The sequence below is a fragment of the Zingiber officinale genome, chromosome 3A (genome assembly GCF_018446385.1).
Source record: "Zingiber officinale cultivar Zhangliang chromosome 3A, Zo_v1.1, whole genome shotgun sequence".
In the NCBI taxonomy this organism is placed as follows: domain Eukaryota; kingdom Viridiplantae; phylum Streptophyta; class Magnoliopsida; order Zingiberales; family Zingiberaceae; genus Zingiber; species Zingiber officinale.
Window position 1 is genome coordinate 131,355,308 of NC_055990.1, and position 21,151 is coordinate 131,376,458.

Here is a 21,151-nt window from a genome sequence, read left to right on the forward strand (position 1 = left end):
TGTTATAAATTTTTCGTTGAAGATGCTCTTAAATGAGGTCGGATACTGAGATGACTCATTTCAAATCGAAATTAAAGTTTTTTTTTACCTATTAAAATTTTATCGAATAAAAATTAAAAGACCGTCTTTTAACAAAAAAATAAAAAAAATCTGATTATATATATATAAATTATTTATTTCATTTAAATTAAAATTATTATATATAAAATTTTATTATATGAAAATAGTATCTATCAACTTATCAAAATTACTTAAACTTAATTGAAATTAATTATAATCATTTTAAAACAGCTATAACTTATATTAGCTACTTAGTTAAACAACTAGCCATTATAATACTAAAAGTGAAAATATTTTAAGAATAACAATATAACAAGACACCGTTTTAGCTCTTTTAACTTTTGCCCATTCTTATTTGGTTTGAGAAACTTAAAAAATAATAAAATTATAAATCAAGCATTTAAAAAAAAAATTAATTTATACTTGCGATTTATTTTGATGGCACAATGAATTATTGTCAAAATTTTATATTGACACTTAAGATACTAAGATATATTTGATGCAAATTAGTTCAATAAAAATATGGAACCCGAATCCAATTGTACATCGCACTAACTCTTATTCCATGAAAAACCTGCAAGAATACTGTAATTTCTTGAGGGCATGAAAAGTTCACAAACAATGCATATGAAAGAGATGAAAGCGCTACATCAAACGGCGTCTCCCTTAAAATGCAAATGTATATTAGTATCACAAAAGTATAGATGATGATCATATTAAAAGTATAGAACAATTGTCTTGATCGATTTTAGAATTCCATACTGACCGCTACCCAGCTATTATCACTAAAGGGTAGAGCGATTCCACCTTCAGGTAAAACCATGAGGATAAACTTAGACTCTATTGCACAGTAGCGAGAGACTGCTTCCGCGCAAGGGAAGTTCGCTGTGTGCTTGTGAACTTATGACAACTGGAGCAGTCAGGACTGTAGGAATGATGTTGAGCTGCCAGATTCAAGGGAGATCTTGTAGAGGTTGTTTTCCATTCTTACTAGCACTGATACGCTCTGCTTCTCCACAGGATCATGCTCATCTGGCCATGATCAAATGCTAAAAAAAAAAAGGCAAATTGAAATAGGATTTTAATTAATATTGAAAGCGAATGATTCACCTTGCAGAATTTCTTCAATTGTAGTGACACTTGCAGGTTCTTGATTCTCGACATGGCCATGATCAGCTGTAGATCATTTAGCTAACTATAGACAAACATGATGAACACCTATGACCTGTAGCATGTATAATGGTTCGCCTTGATCCTGTGGGCCATCCGGGTTGGTATGTGGTGGAACTTGCCACAATGAGGCGGCAGGGTCGATCCTCGGGGCAGCTGGGGAATAAATCCCCTATCCTCGTATTACACCATGTCCACCACATGTCCGCTCGGATGCTGCGATTTACCTACCCATCATGGCCTTGAGTCTGGTACGGCAAGGGCGCTGGGGGCGAGCGTTTCGCCTTTTGCCACAATGTATAATTGTTCGCCTTGTAGGATTTCACCAATTTAAATGGCACTCCTAGGTTCTTGCTTCTGTGCATGGTCATGCTCATCCTATACACAATCAGCTTCAAAATTTTAGCAATTATAATCAGAATTGATAAAAAAAAAAAAAAACCTTAACCATAGTGTTTTAATCTAGTTGGGTTTGACCTTTCTAAATTGCAATTGCTGGCTCTCATTCCTATACGGGATCATGCACATCTAACCTATGATAAGCTGTAAATTTCAGCTATTTACAGCATTTTCTTTGCTAGAAGCATTAAAGCATCTGAACATGGCACCAACTCCTTTTCAATCATCTTATCATAGAAAATAAGTGCTCTCTGTATACCACCTCTGTTACAGTATGCTGTGATCAATGAATTATACATGCAGCTAGTAAGGGTCAAAACTTTCCTCCCCAAAATGCCAATAAATTTCTCAGCTTCACTCATTTTTCAACATTTGCAGAGGTTTTGAACCAAGGACTTATGGACCCTCATACTGAGCTCAAGACCCATATGCACCATCTCATAGTAAAGTGTAATGATTTTCTGAGAATCTCCCGTAGTTCCATAGCCATCAATTAGAATCAAATATATTTCCTGATCAGGGACAAGCCCCATGTTTAACAAAGATGTCAGAGTTCTGTTGGCTTCCTCCATATTTCCTGCTATGCAGAGTGTCTTTATCATCTCATTGCAAGTGCCAAGACTAGGCAAAAATCTACCTTCAAGCATCTTTTCACTACATCTCAAGCACTGATTTGTCCACCCATTTCTCGATAGACCAACTATCAGATGATTATATGTCTCGTCATATGGTTTCAACCCTATTGACACCATCTCTTCCATCATTTGAACTGCCTCTTCGATTCTTTCTTCCTCGGAATAAAATCCTATTAGACAAGTGTAAACATATGAATTCAAGCTGCATCCCCTGTTGATCAATTTGTCCTTGGATTGAAGTGTCGAGTCCAGTTTGCACAACTTGCAATAGCTAGCTACAATCAAAGAGTATGCAATATCATCAAACATCATGTTTCTTTGCAGCATTCTCTTCAAAAGAGTGATTGCTTCTTTAGCCCTATCCTCCTCAATGATCCTAAAAGCCAGTGTAGTGTTCACAATAATGCCAGGGGCACATCTACTCCCACGAATTCTATCTAAAACACTCACTAACTTTGGCAAAATCTCTTCCTTGAGCATCACATCAATCAAAACTTCAGTCGTTGTTTGGTTTGGGTATATTCTTCTTGCAAACATATATTCAAAGATCTTCCAAGCCAAATTATTCTGATCAGATCTCTATGAAACATAAAGCATTGTGTTAAAGCTAATTATATTAGCGTCCAACCCATGATCTCCCAAGTATCTGCAAGCATCAAACGCTTCATTGACCATTCTCTTCTTCGAATACACCTGCAGCAAAAGATCAAAAACACGATGTCCGGGAAAAACTGCTTCGTAAGTGCTGAGAAGCACTCCACAATCGATGCATGCTGAGATGCAACTCTCTTTGTATACTTGCTGACTGCCGACTCCAGCAAAGAACACACATCGATAAGAAGGCCAGAACGAACAAGCACATGAACAATGAAGCAATAAGATCGCAGACCGTGTTCGAAATGTTTGGTCTCGGAGCCCAGTGGAAGAAAGTTAGCGCCTTTTTTGCGTCAATGGGTTCCTTGAGGTAAAGTATCACTTGCTCCACCAGGGGTTCAGTGAGTTGTACTGATCCGAAACCAGCAGTTAGGCTGTCTAAGCTCCAACCTTTGTTGCTCACATCGTTGATTATAGAGGAAAGATTGCAAAAATTTGGTTCTTTTTACGGTTGTCGGCAATGACCTGAGTCTGCTTGGGAATTATTAGCAGGGAGGTGGAGAGATTGGCGACGAACAAGTATCAATTCATTGCCGAAGTAGCTGCTTGGATCATATTTTTAGACGAACATCAATTTTGCCCTATTGATCCAAAAAATATTTAACTTGGAAAGAAAAAAAAATGTTAAGCAATTCAATTTGAATTCACAGGCGAAAATAAAGAAACAGTTTAAAAAGAAGAATGAGAGTGCAGATTCAAAGTAACAAAGAACATAGAGTAAAGAGTCTGAAGTTATTGCTTTGCAAACTCTAGGGATTAGTAGCAATATGCAATCCAGACACAAAATTTACTGAAATATTCTAACAAGAAACTTATAGAGTTTTAGGATAAGCTAACCTTCTCTTCTTCAGCCTCTCAAGGTTATCCCTCAGCTTCATGTCCAAGGCATTTGAAACAACCTGAGAATACATGCAATCTTTGTAATCTTTCTTCCTGTTCAAGAACCAATCAGGAATCTTGAACTGGCGTGGGCTCGCAACAACTGTCATCATATTCTGAAGTCCAGCAGCAGAAAGCTTGCCAGTCCTACAGAAAAGTAAAACTTACTAGCGCAATTAAATAAATTAAGAAGATTACTCTGCAACAGCTGAATCAAAGAATATTTAGAAAGAAAAAACTTTTAGATCCTTTCACTGCAACAAAAAGATGAACTTGCAAAGATATTTAAAGGAACACTAGGGTCAACAACTTCCAAGGATAGCAATCCATAGGAGAAAAAGAACAACCTTTTGTTAATGTAGATGTCGGCCTTCTTGCAAACGATATTGGCGAAGCGGCGGCCAATACCTTTGATAGAGGTAAAGGTGAACATGCTCTTCTGCTTCCCATCAACGTTCGTGTTCAGAACACGAAAATATGCTGGAAATCCTCGTTGGCGTTCAGCGACTACCGAAAACAAAAAAAAAAAAAAAATCAACTAATTACTCGGAAGAAGGAAAAGGCAATTCAAGATCGAAACAACCGGGAGATCCATATTGGCGACGTCAGCCTTCTTGCAAACAATATTGGCGAAGCGGCGGCGGCCAATACCTTTGATAGAGGTAAGGGCGAACATGCGATCTTCTGCTTCCCATCAACGTTCATTCGTGCTCAGAACACGAAGAATATACTGGAAATGCTCGATGGCGACCAGCGACAGCAACAATAAAAATAAAAAATCCACCAAATACTCGAAAGTAGGAAAAGGTTGTTCAAGATCGAAACAACTGATAGATCCATCGTATAACTCACCATGGTGTCAGCTAGGGTTCTATGCTCTTCTTCTCGCTCTAAGCGGCGGCAAAACAAAGAGCGAAAAACTAGGAACCAACGATCTATTCATTAGGGTAAGAAGAGTTTGATTTCTTAATTTTGTTTTTCATTGGCTAAGAGTTGATTTAACAAGTAGGTCCCACGCTTTCCCATTTAAGGCACCAACCTTACACAATTCTTAATTGATTTAAGTTAATTAGAAAACAAAATTCGAATTTTAATTTCCTAAAAATAGCAAAATTTCAAAAAACGAATTTATTTATGCTAAAAAATTTATTTTGAGGGCACAATGAATTCATTCACAACATAGTAAAAAAGAAACTCAAGAGATTAGGATATTTGATACAAATTAGTTCAATAAATATAGTTTGAAGGCAAAGGAATAAATCAGAAAATCAAAACAAAATCATCATGTCAAAGAGTATTTATACTGGCTTCACCAGTACTAAACGGTTCAATTTTGCAAATCTACCAGTGGTGACAGACTCTGCTATACTCTGAACTTTGAAGGTAAGAAAATTTAATAAATTATGACAAAAAAAAACGAATATATGCGTCCCAGCGCCCCCGCCAACCCGTCCTAGGATTCATAGCATAAAATAGTTCATATGAAAGGGTTCATAGCATATGCATTAAAAGGCAACTCCAAAATGCAAACGCATAGTAGTATTCGTGGGCACAAAAGCATAGATGATAATATTAAAAGAAAAAGGAAAACAATACTCATCAAAATCAATTCAAGCCACAAACCATGTGTAATAAGATGTCTTTCTAAGAACCAAGGAATCTGTCTCTGCACATACTGATATGGAAAGAAAGAGCATACGTAGCAATGACCCAGGAAGCTGTCTGTGCACTATCGCATTGTTATAACATGACAAGGTCTGCTGCCTAAAGAACAATTGCCTTGATGGATTTTAGAAGTCCAAACTGACGGCGACCCAGCTATCATCGCTGAAGGGTAGAGCGATTCCACCTTCAGGCAAAACCACGTCAGCTTTGCGAGGATAAACTTGGACCCTATTGCACAGAATTGAGCGACTGCTTCCCGGCATGGGAAGTTCACTGTGAGCGCTTGTGAAGTTATGACGAGTGGAGCAGTCAGGACTGTAGGATGATCCTGAGCTGCCAGATTCAGGGAGATCTTGAAGGGGTTGTTTTCCATTCTTACTAGCACTGGTATGCCCTTGCTTCTCCATAGGATCATGCTCATCTACCCATGATCAGATGCAAAAAAAAAAAAATAAAGGCAAATTGAAATTGGAATTTGATTAATATTGCAAGTGCAATGATTCACCTTGCAGAATTTCTTTAATTGTAATGGCACTTGCAGATTCTTGATTCTTGACATGGCCAAGATCAGTTGCAAATCAATTAGCTAACTATAAACAAACATGATGAACAACTAGAGAATGTAAAATGGTCCACCTTGCAGGATTTCACTAATTTTAATTTCACTTCCAGGTTCTTGCTTCTGTACATGGTCATGGTCATGTTCATCTTCTGCACCACCAACTTCAAAATTTTAGCAATTATAATCAGACTTGATAAAAATCCATACCATAGCGTTTAAGACTTCATTATGTATGCCAAAAGCAAAATTGTTATAGCTACTCATGAGTTGGATGAAAGATGGAGTATATGAATGACGCTCAATTTATAAGCATTATATGTGGTTTTTATACATTATATAGTGCTCAGACCATGCATAGACAAGTATACTTAAGTTGAAGAATAAGCTAAACAAGAAAATCATCTACACACCAATACAACCTGTCTTTGAAGAGTTTGTGTTGATTATTGGCACTAATGTTGAAGCAGCAGGTTCAGATTCCATATGCTCTTCCAATATTGAAGATAAATGGGAAGAAAATCTGCTTGACCACCTGAAAGGTATTAAATAAAACTGATTTTTTTAATTCCATATAGAATAGCTAGATAAAGAATCAAAATAACTTCAAAATCACTTGAGCTGATTGTCTAAACAATATATACAATTCTCCATGAGTTAAACAAATTTCTAAAGTAAATTATAAAACAAAAAAAATTATTAAATAATCTCACACAACCCTTACCATCATATTTTGACAGGGGGTAATACTATTAAAGTTTATAACAAGACAGGAAAAAAGTAGTTTTAGGACAGTATGGGTGGGGATGACTACCATCCATACTACCCCTACTGAGAAACCATAAAATGACATATTTGAGGGGGAAAACCGTAACTTACCTTGGTAAAGATAAGAATATGCGATCTTTGCAGCATTCGTTTCTGCCTGTCTCTTGGTTTTCGCTGCATCTCCCTGAAATAATTTGCCTTTGATTTCAACAGTGACAGAGAAAGTAGGAACATGACGTTCACCATATCTCGTTGTGTTATACTCTGGCATAGGCAACCCTTCTTTTTGTACTAATTCCTGCAATAGATTCTTGTACATAATGCCATCATCCTGCAAAAGAAAAAAAAACAAATTAATGAATCAGAGCCAATTGTTGATTGTAAAAAAAATAATGCTTAAAAAGCTGAACCCTTGCACCTGCTGATCACCAAACAATGACATCAAAGCAACTTTTGCAGCAGAATGTTAAGCTTCCTTAACAGTATAACAATATGATGTGCTCTCAAATGTTTGCTCATCAACTTTAACAGTAACTTTGAATTGAAGAGCATGACAAACATAGGTATATGTTGGTAGACATTTAGCTTGCTTCTGAAGATATATCTGAAGTTGGTTCTTGTATGAAACTTGATTGCCTTTCAACAAATTCAACAAAATGTCATTATTATAGCAGCTTGTGGAAATACATGATAGAGTTACAAACAGAACTAACTTTAGATTATACTAATTCACAAACCATATTTATTTGAAATTTAGGATTCTTTAAAGCACCTGAATTTCACATCTGTACACTGGGAAAAAATATTTTCCACTGAAGTAACAATATTAATTTCAATAAATAGTTAATTAATCATCTTCCATGTTCCTATTTGGCATTAAGAAATATTTTGCTAATTATATATATATCTTAAAAGAGTCCATAATATTTGGAACAACCACTGCTCGGTGGCAATGATAATATATTGCAAAAAGATGTAAAGTTAAACCATATATAAGAAACTTGATGGAAAACTTTTGAGCAAACTTCCATCAGCTCTGAAAATTTCCAGCTCATAACAGTAAGATAAATCTCTTGCATGAGGAGGGCATAAATACCCCAACAAAAATACAAACTAAAAAAACACATTTTGTAAAATTTGTTTTATCCAATAAACAAAAGCAAAAAAATTAAAATAGAAATAACATGCCCAAAGTAGTCCAAGGCTAAGTTCTATTTGTGATTGTCCAGTCCAATTTCAAGAACGAAAACATGCCTGATGCAACAAGAATATCGTAACACAGAAAAGCTCAGACTTTAGACTCACCTTAGAGGGAAAATATTATTAAACTAAAAGATTAACAAATTCATGGGATCCTAATCCCATTTATAGACTTGGAATAAGATCAAATCGTCAAAGAAAAAGTCTGCTTTACCTCTAATATTTAAAAAGAACTTTTAAAGGCTTTATGTTTTTTTTTGAAAAAAACTAAAACGAACTTTTACCGCTCTTGAATATCAAAGAACATATAAAAATTTTTAATTCAACAATATCAAATTGAAAATAAAAATCTAAATTGATCTCCAAATTGAGTCCATGATTATATACTTCTCACCCAACTATTCAAAAAAAAGTCATATATCATAACTGGAATTGCTTGAAGGCATAAAAACTTTTCACATAGTTCTCAATGATAACTTGAAAGAATTTGAATAAAATAGCAGATCCAATAGAGTGTCAAAGAAAAGAGGTACCTAAGACACAAAAACTAATGATTTCATTGATCCAAACCAAGGTGAAGGGAAAAAATGAGATGGTAACACACTCAAACATATAGCATCTTCTTCCCAAGTAAATTAGCATTCAAAATATTCCACCGAAAATAAAATTATCTAACTAGTTTAAAAACTATTTATCATAGAAATTTTGTCATCTAAGTTTTATGGTACAATTATATGGAATAGTTTCCTATGGAGACTTTCAAATGTTTAAATTTATAGGACAAATTGTCAATATTATACTAGCATAAGTAAATTATTAGAATATCACATGTAAATCACTGCATGACCATATACTTAGCATGCTTAATATGAACAGGTCTTACAAGTGCAGAGAACATTCTGAAGTCGGAATGTACAAGGAACAACCAGGCACACATCACAAAATTTCTCATCTCCATCTAGCAAGCAGGAATTTTATTTGTATGAAAATAAAGTTGCTCTTATTTACTTTGGTATATCAATTATCAAAATTTATCTGAAAAAGGATATAAATTGATAATAACATGGGCTACTAAAATTGTTTCCAAAAGCAGCATGTGCTATGCAAGGCTTTGCAGTATGCATATGTGATATGCACCATCATTATTTGATCAAAATAAAAGCAAAATTAATCTACCAATTATGTAGATATATAGCAATATGTGACCACATGTAGATCACATCTTAGATTGGATCAAGTAAATTCTTATCAAGCATAATCATCTTACAAGTTACAAGCAATGGAATATGTTGGACAGGAAAAAAATAAATGATAAATGGTTGACTTTATGTAGCATCCCTGCAAATTTGAGTGAACAACAAAAAATCAAAAGAAACCTTGAGTACAAAAGGCCAAACAAGATCCATAATCCATTGGCTACAAAAAAGCGGAAGAAAGTGCAAATAACTAGTTGATTGATAATTTTAAGAAAATGTAACACCAAAAGGGGCAGATTATTCTATTGAGAAAACAACAAATAATGTTTTTTAAGCATAGAGGAATTAAAATCTTATTTTTCTGGTATTATTCATTAAGTTCTTGTATCTATTGTGTGATTGTTTAGATTAATTAAGTTCTTAAACATTGTTTAAATTATAAAAACTCCAAAAAAAATTGTCCATACAATTTTCAGCGACACCCTATTCTGTATCGAGGTTATGATTATGTTGTGCTTGCGAGCAACCTACACACTATGTGTTGACCCTACTGCACACATCCAGATGTCTTTTCAAAATCTTGGCTATACAGTAAATTTATATCATGTCTCACTTAACAAGATCAATAAAAAAAAAACTTTAGAGGATGTTTTGATATTATAAAGTTTATTTATTTATTTTCGAATTGCATTAGAAAAATCTGCTGGGGCAACTAGAGCAACAATCCAAAGCTAGTAATCCACCATAAAAAGAGATATATGCATATGAAGATAAGCAGAGTACTAAATGGTGATTTGAAAAACTTGAATTAAGCAAATTATCGATAAAATGAAAGCAAACATGATGCCTGAAATTATAACTAATTTACATACTCAGTCAATTTTAAGCCACTAAACTAGAAGATGCCTCTCTATGCTACGCTAGCTATACACAACGGAAACCTACACAAAACAAGAAAAAACAAGAGAAAAAAATGTTAGCAAAACTTAAAAAATGGAAAAACTTCGATTTCAAATACAAAGATCAAATAGAAGAAATTTGATTTAAAATTCCGCCTCAAGCAATGCGCATATTCCATAGAACCATTAATCAACCGAGCTTCCCCGTCGAAAAAGCACTCCCAGACGCAAAATACAAGATACAAGAATAGAAAAGCTCACCAAGATCTATAGGAAGGGCCGGTGCAGGGGTTGGAGGCGGTGGTAAGTCCACGGGCGGCGACTGCGGGACCACGTCAGAGAGCTGCTCGAAAGCGACCAGCGCGGCCTTGTTCTGAGCTTCCTTGGATGTCCGGGAGAGATCGGGGGAGTGGAACGAGGAGCCGTTGACGGTGACGGTAGCGCTAAAGCGGAAATTGTGGGCAGGGCCGTCATGTGAGGTGGCGTACTCCGGAAGCGACCATTGCTGGCGCTGGCAGAGCTCCTGGAGCCGGCTCTTGTGCATATCCGGGACGATTCCCGATTGCGATCGGCGACGAGGAGAGGAAAATGGGTGGGGGAAGTGAATCGAAAGTCAAAGTAGCGGTGGAATGGAAAGGGTAAAGGGAGGGTTTTGGTGGAGTGCAACCGGCAGTGTAGGCCGCGCGACCCGAGGAGACTGATGGGACGGTTACATTTACTAAATAAACCCGATAATAAAATGTCTTCACGAGTTCATATTATTTCCGTGTTTAGAGAATAAAAAACTTCGACGTTCCAAGTTGTCAATTCCATTTTCGTCTCGTGAATAGATGTCATGTTGTACAGAAGTTTATACACTAGTTTAATAATATTCTCATATATATATATATATATATATATATATATATATATATATATATATATATTTGAATAAAAATTAAGACTGAGATATATTTTATCATAATATTTTTAATGATAAAAGCTCTAAATAAATTTTGTTAGGATCCTATTATATCACATTAATAATATGAAAATTTATTAAAAATATTTTCAATGATTAAAATTCTAAATGAGCTTTTTTATGATCTAATTCATAACATGAGCATGACTTCATGAATATTATATCAAATTCAAGACAAAAGAACATATTTATATTTTCACTACTACTTTTAAACTAAAATCTCAAACCTCATCACTACAATGGTTGAACATTTTTTATTCAGCTTTTTAGATTTTACAAACCTCTTATAAAACTTACATTGAAGATGTTTTCAGAATCATACTAATTTTTTTTAATAAAAAAATGTCTCATCCATTTGTCTATATAAAATGATAAAATTATGTAACTAGTCTCTAGTTATTGCATAAATAGAGGAAACAACATTTCTCAACCTCTAATGTGAAAGAAGATAAAGAGAATAATATTGGAAGGGTGGAAGAAGATGTGGAGGAATATATAGATATAGATATCGAAAAGCATTCGGAGCAAATTGTTATAAAAGAATACCGAAATATTGTCTTATCTCCGATAAGAATGGAGGAATAGGGAAGCATAAACCTGCCACCAATTGATCTTTGAAGAAGGTAACATAGTCATCAAGAGGAAGATGGGGATAAGCCTCAGGGTGCGGTACCTTGATATGATATTCTTGAAGGATTTCGTACTGAGAGCGAATGGAAATTCGATCGACAGTACTAAAGGAAGAATGGGTTTGAGCATACCAAGGAGCTAGTAATTCCTCATCGTAGAAAGTCGAAAGAGAGAATCACCAGAAAGTGAGTTGAGGAAGATAAAGAGTAAAGAAATAAGAAAGATTTAGGGTTTTAGGGGGATATAAGGATCGTCATTAAATTGAAACAGCTCGTGAAAGGAGGAGCGTTGATTTGCTAATAAGAATGTTATGGGACATTGATAAAAAAGCATATTAAAGGTAGCTTCAAGAAATAGGAAAAAATGTTACGTGACACTCATCTATAAAGAGACATTTATGATAGACAGAACAGACCAAATCATATGTTGAGATGTCATATCTTCGAACATTCTCTTTCCATTGAAAGACCAATCACCGATGAGATAATTTTGAAAAACTGCATGACTCTCAAGATACGGTTAAAAGAAAAGGAAAAAGAAAGCATAGGGTAATGAGTTATACGAGTAGAGCAAACAAACAAAATTGAAACTCATATCTAGTCAGTCGATCATACCTCCTTCGACTATACTTGAAGGGGAGACTAGTGATATGAGTTATGATGAAGTGGTCTGGCAAGCGAAGTAGAGGTCATGGTCGAGAAAGAAAGGATGATGAACGACCAAATAAAAGGCCGAGGGAGCACTAATGTGCTTACAGGCACTCGGCCAGGCAAAGCACGATCGAGCGTAAAGATATTTAGCCTTATATATAGTTTTTAATATATTACCGGCCGACTAAAGGTCGAGCAAGTACTATTGTATGTATATGCGCTCAGTCGGACAAAGCCCGATCGAGCATAAAGATATTTAGCATTATATATAGTTTTTAGTATATTATCGACCGACTAAAGGCCGAGCGAGTACTATTATATGTATATACGCTCTGTCGGGCAAAGCCCAATCGAGTATAAAGACACTTAGCCTTATATATAGTTTTTTGTATATTACCGGCCGACTAAAGGTCAAGCGAGTACTATTGTACGTATATGCACTCGGCCGGGCAAAGCCCGATCGAGCATAAAGGCACTTAGCCTTATATATAGTTTTTAGTATATTACTAGTCGATTAAAGGCCGAGCGAGTACTATTGTACGTATATGCGCTCGGCCGGGCAAAGCCCGATCGTGCGTAAACGCACTTAGCCTTATATATAAATTTTAGTATATTACCGACTGTCTAAAGGCCGAGCAAGTACTATTGTACATATATGCGCTCGGTCGGGCAATGCTCGATTGAGTGCAAAGCTACTTAACTTTATATATAGAAGCTTTTAGTATATTACCGGTCCACTAAAGGTCGAACGAGTACTATCGTACATATACGCGTTCGGCTGGGTAAAGCTCGATTGAGTGTAAAGGTACTTAACCTTATATATAGAAGCTTTTAGTATGTTACTAGTCGAGTGAAGGTTGAGCGAGCGCTCATGTGCTTATACGCACCCGGTCAGACAGAGTCCGACCGAGCATAAAAGTATTTAGTCTTATAAAAGCTTTTAATATATCATCGATTGAATAAAGGCCGAGCGAGCACAGTGAGTGTATAGGGGCACGGCCGGGCAAAACTTGGCCGAGCGTAAAGGCGCTCAGCCTTATAAAGCTCATAAATATTCTCGACCGAAACATGCTTAGAAGGTATTCTCAAGGTATTCTTAATATATACATAACCGACTTGAATGATCGGTCGAGACATGCTTAACAGAAGTATATAAATATGATAGCCTAATAAATTTGGCCGGAAATATCTTCTAGAAGCTTCTTCAGTTATAGTAACGTGTTCCTATGCATATTTCATCATAAATATGAGTCGCAAACAATAAAAGAAGTATATCTGGGGTAAAAAAAAGATTCCTTAAAGGATTATTACACGAAACTTAGAAGGTGACTTCATCTCCTAACAAACTTTAACAAATCGGGGACCACTTCATGACTATGGAGGTTACATGAGGTAGTATAAAAGGGGGATCCTCTCCGTTGGCAAGGTAAGCAAATTCTAGTATCTAAACTCTATTTTAAAGTACTTCAGTTACTGTACTTCTTCTTCTTCTTCCACCCTTGAGAGAGGAACTGCCTTGAGCATCGAAGAGCCTAGCCAGGGATCCTCACCCTGGTCTTAGGTCACTAACACTTTGTTGGCTCGTCTCATTGTGTGTAGGATCGTCGAGGAGCTCTTCCAGATCTTCAAAAGTTCATCTTCATCAGAAACTGCCATTCACCGGAGCTAGCACACCACCTCGCAGATTTTAGACATGATCACTACCCCTTACGGATCCTAACTAGTTAGACCAAGATTTTGTACTAAGTTCAGTGGATAGGCCTATTTGAAAAATCTCAAAAGCATGACTACTCTAATGATGTCTAGGTGACTCACCATATTCCAGAAGTTTATCCAAAAAATGTTTATTTGTTGAATCCAAAACTAAACTTGAATATAACACAAAGTTAAACTAAACCCTGAAATTGAACTTAATTCATCTCATAAAATCATAGGTTTATCTGATTGAAAATATAGATCAGGTGAGATGATTAAGACAAAATATTTAAAATTAAATTAAATTAAATTAAATTTGAATTAAATTAAATTTGAATTAAATTAAAATTAAATTTAGGTAAAATAAATTGATAAAGTTAAATTAAATTAAGTTAACTTAAACAATAAGTTAAAACTTAAAATTAAATCTAAACCTTAAAATTTGAATTCAACTAAATCTATCCAATTAATAAAGAAATTCCTGTTAGTGCAGGAAGCACCATACCATCAAACCAGTGTTTTGATAATGGCAAAGGATTCAAAAGTTAAGATATCTTGTTATCTAATAAGGTTGATTGAGCTTGCAAGAAAGCCCTAAGTTATTTTAGACAAAAGTTCTAGTGGATTCTAGGCAGGTGGAAAACCCTAGGGGGAGCTAACCCTAAATTCTAGGAGGGGTAACCCTAGGTGATGAAAAGTCCTAACTGCGGTTAGGCAAGTGGAAAATCTTAGGGAGTGGTAACCCTAGGTCCTAGGAGGTGGTAACCCTTGGCGGAAAGTCTTGATGGGTCGAGTGCTTCGGGCAAAATCCTAAAGTCAGGGACTCTAAGTTGATCCTGGTGGTTGCAGACCGGGTGGAAGTCTAGACGGGTCATGGAGCAGACGTCCAACATGAAGACCAAAAGCCTTGGGTGCTGAGAAAAAGTCCAGTCGATCAGAAGGAGTAGTCTGGCATCACGTAAACTCGCCTGAGAGGAGTAGGTGAGGGCACGTTCCCCGGTGAGGGAACAGTAGGCGTTAGTTCGACCTAGAGTTTCCAGAGGTGAAATCCGAAGTCAGAACCGGACAGTCTGGAAACTATAACTTATTATTTCATATTTTATTGTGCTAACTCTATTTTATAGGATATATTTTGTATTTTGGACTAACGTATCTTACAGAGAGAGAAAAAGACTTAAAAGCCTCGGATGAACAGTTCCCGAGGCACCCTCCATGGAGCTTGGAGGCGCCTCGGGTGCCTTGGTTGAAAGCCTCACACAGCAAGGCGTGAAGGTGCCTTCCAAGGAGATGGAAGGCGCCTTGAACGCAAGATGGAGGGTGCCCTCCATGGAGCTTGGAGGCACCTTCAGTGGATAAGCGGCGCAGGCAGCAGAGCTTATCGGCACCGTGGAAATGGGGATAGAACCTTGGCTGAAGGCACTCTCAATGGAGGTTGGAGGCACCCTTAATGGCTTACTTAAGCCTAGTTCGAGCATAGGCAAATTAACAATTAGAAATTTGTAAATCTTCTTCTGTGTGCTGCTCAAAAGACATTCCGGCAAAGTCATAACACTGTTCCGACAACCTAAAACTCAAATTCCAGATTTATTAGTTGTTGGTATATTTTTACTACACTTAATTAACTATACTTTAATTTGTAATATTTCAGATTGATAATGAATTACCAAATGTAAACACTCAACGAATGTGGGCCTTGGAGTAGCAGTCGTCACAGGGTTCGAACTAAGTAAAACCAACTTGTGTCATTATTTTCTTTAATTGTTCTTATTCCGCTGCAATTTACTCGATTCTTTTAAAACGAACGAATTAGCCAAGAGTAATATTCACCCCCCCTTCACTTTTCGATCCTACAATTCCTACTTTTTTTGTAGGAAACAAAGTGAATATTGGACAGTGGACATTCTAGGCACATGACTAGACATCACACCAAATTCACTTAACTAATATACAAAAGCTTAGGAACAGTTGCCTTTGGGAACAACGATAAACTCAAGGTAATTGACATAGGTAATATCAAACTCAAAATTGACTTTATTGTTTAAAAAAGTGTTATTAGGTAATAACTTCAAATATAATCTACTTAGCATTAGTCAACTGTGCTCCCACATGCTTAGCAGCTTGTAAGCTTGCTATCAATGCTTCATATTCGGCCTCATTGTTGGTGGCTCTATAATTCAATCTAACAGATAGTTGTATTCGATTTTCTCTAGGAGATATAAGAAGAATCCCAATTCTACTATCTTGTCGAGTAGAAGATCCATCCACATAGATGATCTAGATTTTCTCTGTTTCTGGACTTGGTATTTCTGTTATGAAATCTATCAAAGCTTGAGCTTTGATTGCCACCCGAGGCTGATACTGTATATCATATTCACTAAGTTCGGTCACCCACTTGATCAATCTTCTGGACACTTTTGGGTTAATGAGTACCCGACCAAGAGTGTTGTTAGTCAATACTATAATTGGGTGTGACAGAAAATAAGGACGTAATCTCCGAGCTGCTAAAACCAATCCATAAACTAACTTCTCGAGTGTCGTATATCGGCACTCTGCTCCTTTTAATAAATGACTCAAAAAATACACAGGTAACTATTCTTTCTCTTCCTGCCTCACTAATATAGAACCAACAGCATGATTGTTGGCTGATAAGTACACCTACAAAGTCTCTCCTACTATTGGTTTAGCTAATACAGGGAGAGTAGACAAATATTCTTTAGCTCCTCAAATGCCTTATTGTAATCCTCATCCTATTGAAATTTAGTTTCTAGTTAAAGTACTTTGAAGAAGGGGAGACTCCGATCGGCCGACCGAGAGATGAAGTGAAACAGGACGGTAATCCTCCCTGTCAATCTTTGTGCTTCCTTTAGGGTCCGTGGAGGCGTCATGTCTTGTAGTGCTTTTACTTTGCTGGGATTGGCTTCTATTCCCCGCTCGGTCACCATGTATCCTAGGAACTTCCCACTCTTGGCCCTAAATAAATATTTGTTGGGATTGAGATTGAGTCCATACCTCCTCAGAGTCCTACAAGTTTCTTCAATATCAGCACATAAACTAGAAGCCTGTGTAGATTTAATAAGAATATCATCCACGTAAACTTCCATATTTCTTCCAATCTGCTTTTGAAAAACCTTGTTCATGAGCCTCTAAAAAGTAGCTCCTACATTCTTTAAACCAAAAGGCATAACATTCTAACAATAAGTACCTTCAGTAGTTATAAAGCTAATATTTTCCTGATCCGCCTTAGCAAGTGGAATTTGGTGATACTCCTAATAGGCGTCCAACATACTAATGAATTCACATCCAGCCGTAGAGTCCATCACTTGATCTATATGAGGTAGAGGATAATAATCCTTTGGGCAAGCTTTGTTGAGATCCCTGAAATCAATACATACTCGCCACTTATTACCTACCTTAGAAACCAAGACAACGTTAGCCAACCAGCTTGGAAATTGTACTTCTCGAAAATATGCAGCCTCCAACAATTTATCCACTTCCTTCTTGATAATTTTATTCTGATAATCTCCGAAGTCCCTTTTCTTTTGTTTGACCAGCCAGACATCTGGGTATACATGAAGAGCATGCTCCATAACCGTTGATGCCACACCTTTCACCTCCTTAGGTGTCCAGGTGAACACATCACTATTTTTCATAAGACATTTTATCAAGCCCTCCTTGAGATCAAGAGCAAAGTCGAACGCGATGTGGATAGTGGCTTCCGATCGATCGACTTGTATCTGCACCTCTTCCTTCTCCTCATATACAAGGGTGGGCAGTTTTTCATGGATGACATTGATATCCATCCTCTGAGCCTTTCGGGCGGTATTAGCTTCTGCCCTCACAACCTTCACATAGCACTTGTGTGCTACTATTTGATCTCCTTTGACTTCGCCCACTTGGTGATCAACAGGGAATTTAATCTTCTGACAGAAAGTAGAAATGACCGCCCTGAATTCATTCAAGGCCGGCCGACCCAGGATAACATTATACGCTGATGGGGCGTCCACCACCATGAAGATCGATCGGTGTGTCCGCATAAGGGGCTCCTCCCCTAAAGATATGGCTCATTTTATTTGACCTAGTGGTTGTACATCATTGCATGTGAACCCGTATAATGGAGTAATCATAGGCTGAAGCTCACTCGGATCGATCCACAACTGATCAAAAGCTTGTTTAAAGATAATATTAACAGAGGTACCAATATCAATAAAAGTACATGAAATGTTGTAATTGGTTATAACAACCTTAATTATTAATGCATCATCATGGGGTACTTCCACCCCTACTAAATCTTTGGGCCCAAAATTGATTTCCGGCCCTACCGCCTTCTCAGTACTACATCCAACGGCATGAATCATTAATTTCTGAGCATGCGACTTTCTTGCCCGGTTAGAATCACCATCAGTGGGTCCTCCCGCTATCATATTGATACTACCCCTAGCAGCTTTATTACAATTTTCTTCCTGTCGAGTCGATGGTGGCTCTGATTGTACTTGGTCATGTCTTTGTACTTGTACAACAGAGAGAGGTAATATTCCCTCTTGTATCCTCTTGATTGATATTCAATTTTGAGAGGACTATTCTGTCGTGGATATCGCCGACGATTTGGGATTGGAGAACGCCAATGATAGCGAGTGTTACCCACCTGCTGATTCTTTAGAGTAAAATAATTTTCTGTGTTGTGGGTGCTGGTCAGATGATACATGCACCACCTTTGAGAAAAATGTGGAGGAGCATCTACATGCTGTATTGCTTAAGGTCGAGGCTCTGGATGACGATGATGTGGATCTGCCTAAGGTCCTTTAGGGGGTTGGACAGGTTCCACCGGACGTGCTACAGCAGGAATCAGCATAGAAGTAATAATATCCTTCTTCCGAGTGGCTTGAGCTTCCTCCACATTGATGAACTCTAAAGCTCGTTCAATCAATATGTCAAAATTGGTGGGAGGGTTCCTGACTAAGTCTTTAAAGAAATCATTATCGTTAAGCCCCTAGAAAAAGACGCTTACCAAGATCTTTATTGTGGTCGAAGGGAAATTGATGATCACTTGGTTGAACCTCTTAATATAAGCTCTGATAGATTGTTTAGGCCCCTGTTTGATTGAAAAAAAAGACACCAAGGGGTTTTCTGATATCTCCGATTGTTAGAGAAATGATGTAGGAATACCTTGCGGAAATCCTTAAAGCGATGAATAGAATTTTTCGGTAGTCGTTTGAACCACCTCTGAGCTACTCCTCCAAATATAGTAAGGAACATCCGACATTTAACTCCATCGGTAAATTGTTGGAGGAGCGCCGCATGTTCAAATTTAAGAAGATGATCCTCGGGATCAGTTATTCCGGAGTATTCTCTGACATTTAAATTTTGATAATACTTCAGCAAAGGATCATCCAACACTCGTTGAGAAAATGGAGTGATAATCCTTTCAGGAGAGCTATCATTGACTACAATCTTCCCTTTTCATTTTTCTCTTACGGGAGTTTCTCCAAAAGACTCCTGAAGAATTACCTTTCGTCCTCCTTGTTCAAGAGGTGTTCGGAAATATGTTTTAGGGCATTGAGTGGGAGAGAGAGGGGCAGAGAGCAACTAAACCGGATCTCCCCCCTTGATCTCTCTCTGTATGATGAGTCGTCAAAGGTGGTGCTACAGGTAGCATGCCAACAGTGTTGACTTGTTGTTGTTGTTGTAATATCTTTTGCACCCTAGAGTTGATGAGCAACTCCGAATCCTCCTGTGATATAGTAATAGTGTTAGGTTTTCCAGCTTCCTCCATCCTTGTAGCTTCAGATCCAAGTGAATACTTTCCCACAGACGACGCCAAATTTGATTTTATTTGAAATCTGCGAAGACATGCGCTGGATTCGGTAAACGATGATCCTTGATGAAGGTAGCCTCCGGGAGCCCTAAAAGAACCTCTCCACAATCCTACGCACAGTGAGACAAACCAACAAAGCCTTAGTGACCTAAGACTGAGGTGGGGATCCTTGGCTAGGCCCTCCGACGCTCAAGTCAGTTTCTCTCTCAAGGGTGGAAGGAAAAAGAAGAAGAACAATAACTGAAGTAGTTTGAAACAGAGTTTAGATGCTAGAACTTGTGAATCTTGCCAACGGAGAAGATCCCCCTTTTTATACTATCTCATGTGGCCTCTGTAGTCGTGAAGTAGTCCCCAGTTCGTTAGGGTTTGTTAGGAGATGAAGTCATCTTCTATACTTCGTGCAATAATCCTTTAAGGAATCTTCCTAGTACCCCAGATGTACCTCTTTTGTCATTTATGACTTATATTTATAATGGTGACACATCATCATAACTAAAGAAGGTTCTAAAAGATATTTCCCATCAAATATTCTGTTGGGCATATCTCGATTGGTCGTTCAAGCCGGCTGCATATATTAAGGATACTTTTTGCTGCACATGTCTTAACCAGTCATTCAAGCCAGCTGTATATATTAAGAATACCTTCTATTGAGCATATCCCGGCTGGTCGTATACGAGGAATACCTTTTATTGAGCATATCTCAGCCGGTCGTTCAAGCCGGTCGTATATGAGGAATACCTTTTGTTGAGCATGTTCCGTTCAAGAATGTACTATAAGGCTGAGTGACTTTATGTTCGGTCAGGCTTTGTGTTGGGAGATTGTTGGTGCAATATTCCCCAGGTCAAGTTTGACCTAATTTGACTGAGCTTGAATTGGGTCAATCTCGAGTCTTAATGTTTATGTTTTGATGGTTTGACAATACATGTTGACAATACATGTTTGACATTACATGTAGACAACACATGGAGATTGCAGGTGCAATTATTCATGTGTGGAGATTGTGATGGAGAGTCAAGTAGGTCAAGATTGACCGGATACTTGACTGGAAAATCCTGGTGAGTGAAGTCAGGTGAAAGTCCTAATTTGGAGGTTAGGCAAAGGAAGTTCTGGTGAGTGAAGTCAGGTAGAAGAAAATCCTGGTGAGTGAAGCCAGGTGAAAGACCTAGTGAGTGAAGCTAGGCAGTGAGGAAATCCTAGTGAGTGAAGCTAGGTGAAAGTCCTGGTGAGTGAAGACAGGCAGAGGAAAATCCTGGTGAGTGAAGCCAGGTGAAAATCCTAGTGAGTGAAGCCAGGTGAAAATCCTAGTGAGTGAAGCCAGG

The 21,151-nt window shown here is 37.4% G+C and overlaps 2 protein-coding genes and 1 pseudogene across 4 annotated transcripts; all 3 read right to left on the reverse strand.

The window, feature by feature from the left end:
- Positions 1-979: 979 nt before the first annotated feature.
- LOC122050665 lies at positions 980-4,473 on the reverse strand (annotated as a pseudogene).
- Positions 4,474-5,343: 870 nt separating this feature from the next.
- LOC122052451 (double-stranded RNA-binding protein 1-like) lies at positions 5,344-6,457 on the reverse strand. The gene is made up of 4 exons (XM_042613977.1): positions 6,444-6,457; positions 6,099-6,173; positions 5,968-6,013; positions 5,344-5,883 (listed from the first exon to the last, which is right to left on the reverse strand). The coding sequence occupies exons 2-4, from the start codon at positions 6,168-6,170 to the stop codon at positions 5,588-5,590; spliced, it is 414 nt and encodes a 137-aa protein (XP_042469911.1). The 5' UTR covers positions 6,171-6,173; positions 6,444-6,457; the 3' UTR covers positions 5,344-5,587.
- On the reverse strand, positions 6,112-10,791 carry LOC122052450 (double-stranded RNA-binding protein 1-like). Of its 3 annotated transcripts, XM_042613976.1 has the most exons (4): positions 10,346-10,791; positions 7,208-7,425; positions 6,901-7,120; positions 6,112-6,556 (listed from the first exon to the last, which is right to left on the reverse strand). In XM_042613976.1, the coding sequence occupies exons 2-4, from the start codon at positions 7,229-7,231 to the stop codon at positions 6,477-6,479; spliced, it is 324 nt and encodes a 107-aa protein (XP_042469910.1). In that variant the 5' UTR covers positions 7,232-7,425; positions 10,346-10,791; the 3' UTR covers positions 6,112-6,476. The 3 variants fall into 3 exon arrangements, 2 of the variants coding, with proteins under 2 accessions (XP_042469910.1, XP_042469909.1); XR_006132012.1 differs by lacking the exons at positions 6,112-6,556; positions 6,901-7,120 and adding an exon at positions 10,058-10,126 and having other exon boundaries at positions 7,233-7,425; positions 10,346-10,786; XM_042613975.1 differs by lacking the exons at positions 6,112-6,556; positions 6,901-7,120 and having other exon boundaries at positions 7,233-7,425; positions 10,346-10,783.
- Between the last annotated feature and the right edge of the window lie 10,360 nt (positions 10,792-21,151).

Coding starts and splice junctions, on each gene's coding strand:
- LOC122052451 (XM_042613977.1), bottom strand. CDS start 6,170: ATGAACATGACCATGACCATGTACAGAAGCAAGAACCTGGAAGTGAAA. Junction 6,014..6,098: donor AATTAGTGAAATCCTGCAAG/GTGGACCATTTT, acceptor GGCCATGTCAAG/AATCAAGAATCTGCAAGTGC. Junction 5,884..5,967: donor AATTAAAGAAATTCTGCAAG/GTGAATCATTGC, acceptor GATCATGGGTAG/ATGAGCATGATCCTATGGAG.
- LOC122052450 (XM_042613975.1), bottom strand. CDS start 10,628: ATGCACAAGAGCCGGCTCCAGGAGCTCTGCCAGCGCCAGCAATGGTCG. Junction 7,426..10,345: donor GGCCCTTCCTATAGATCTTG/GTGAGCTTTTCT, acceptor ATTTGTTGAAAG/GCAATCAAGTTTCATACAAG.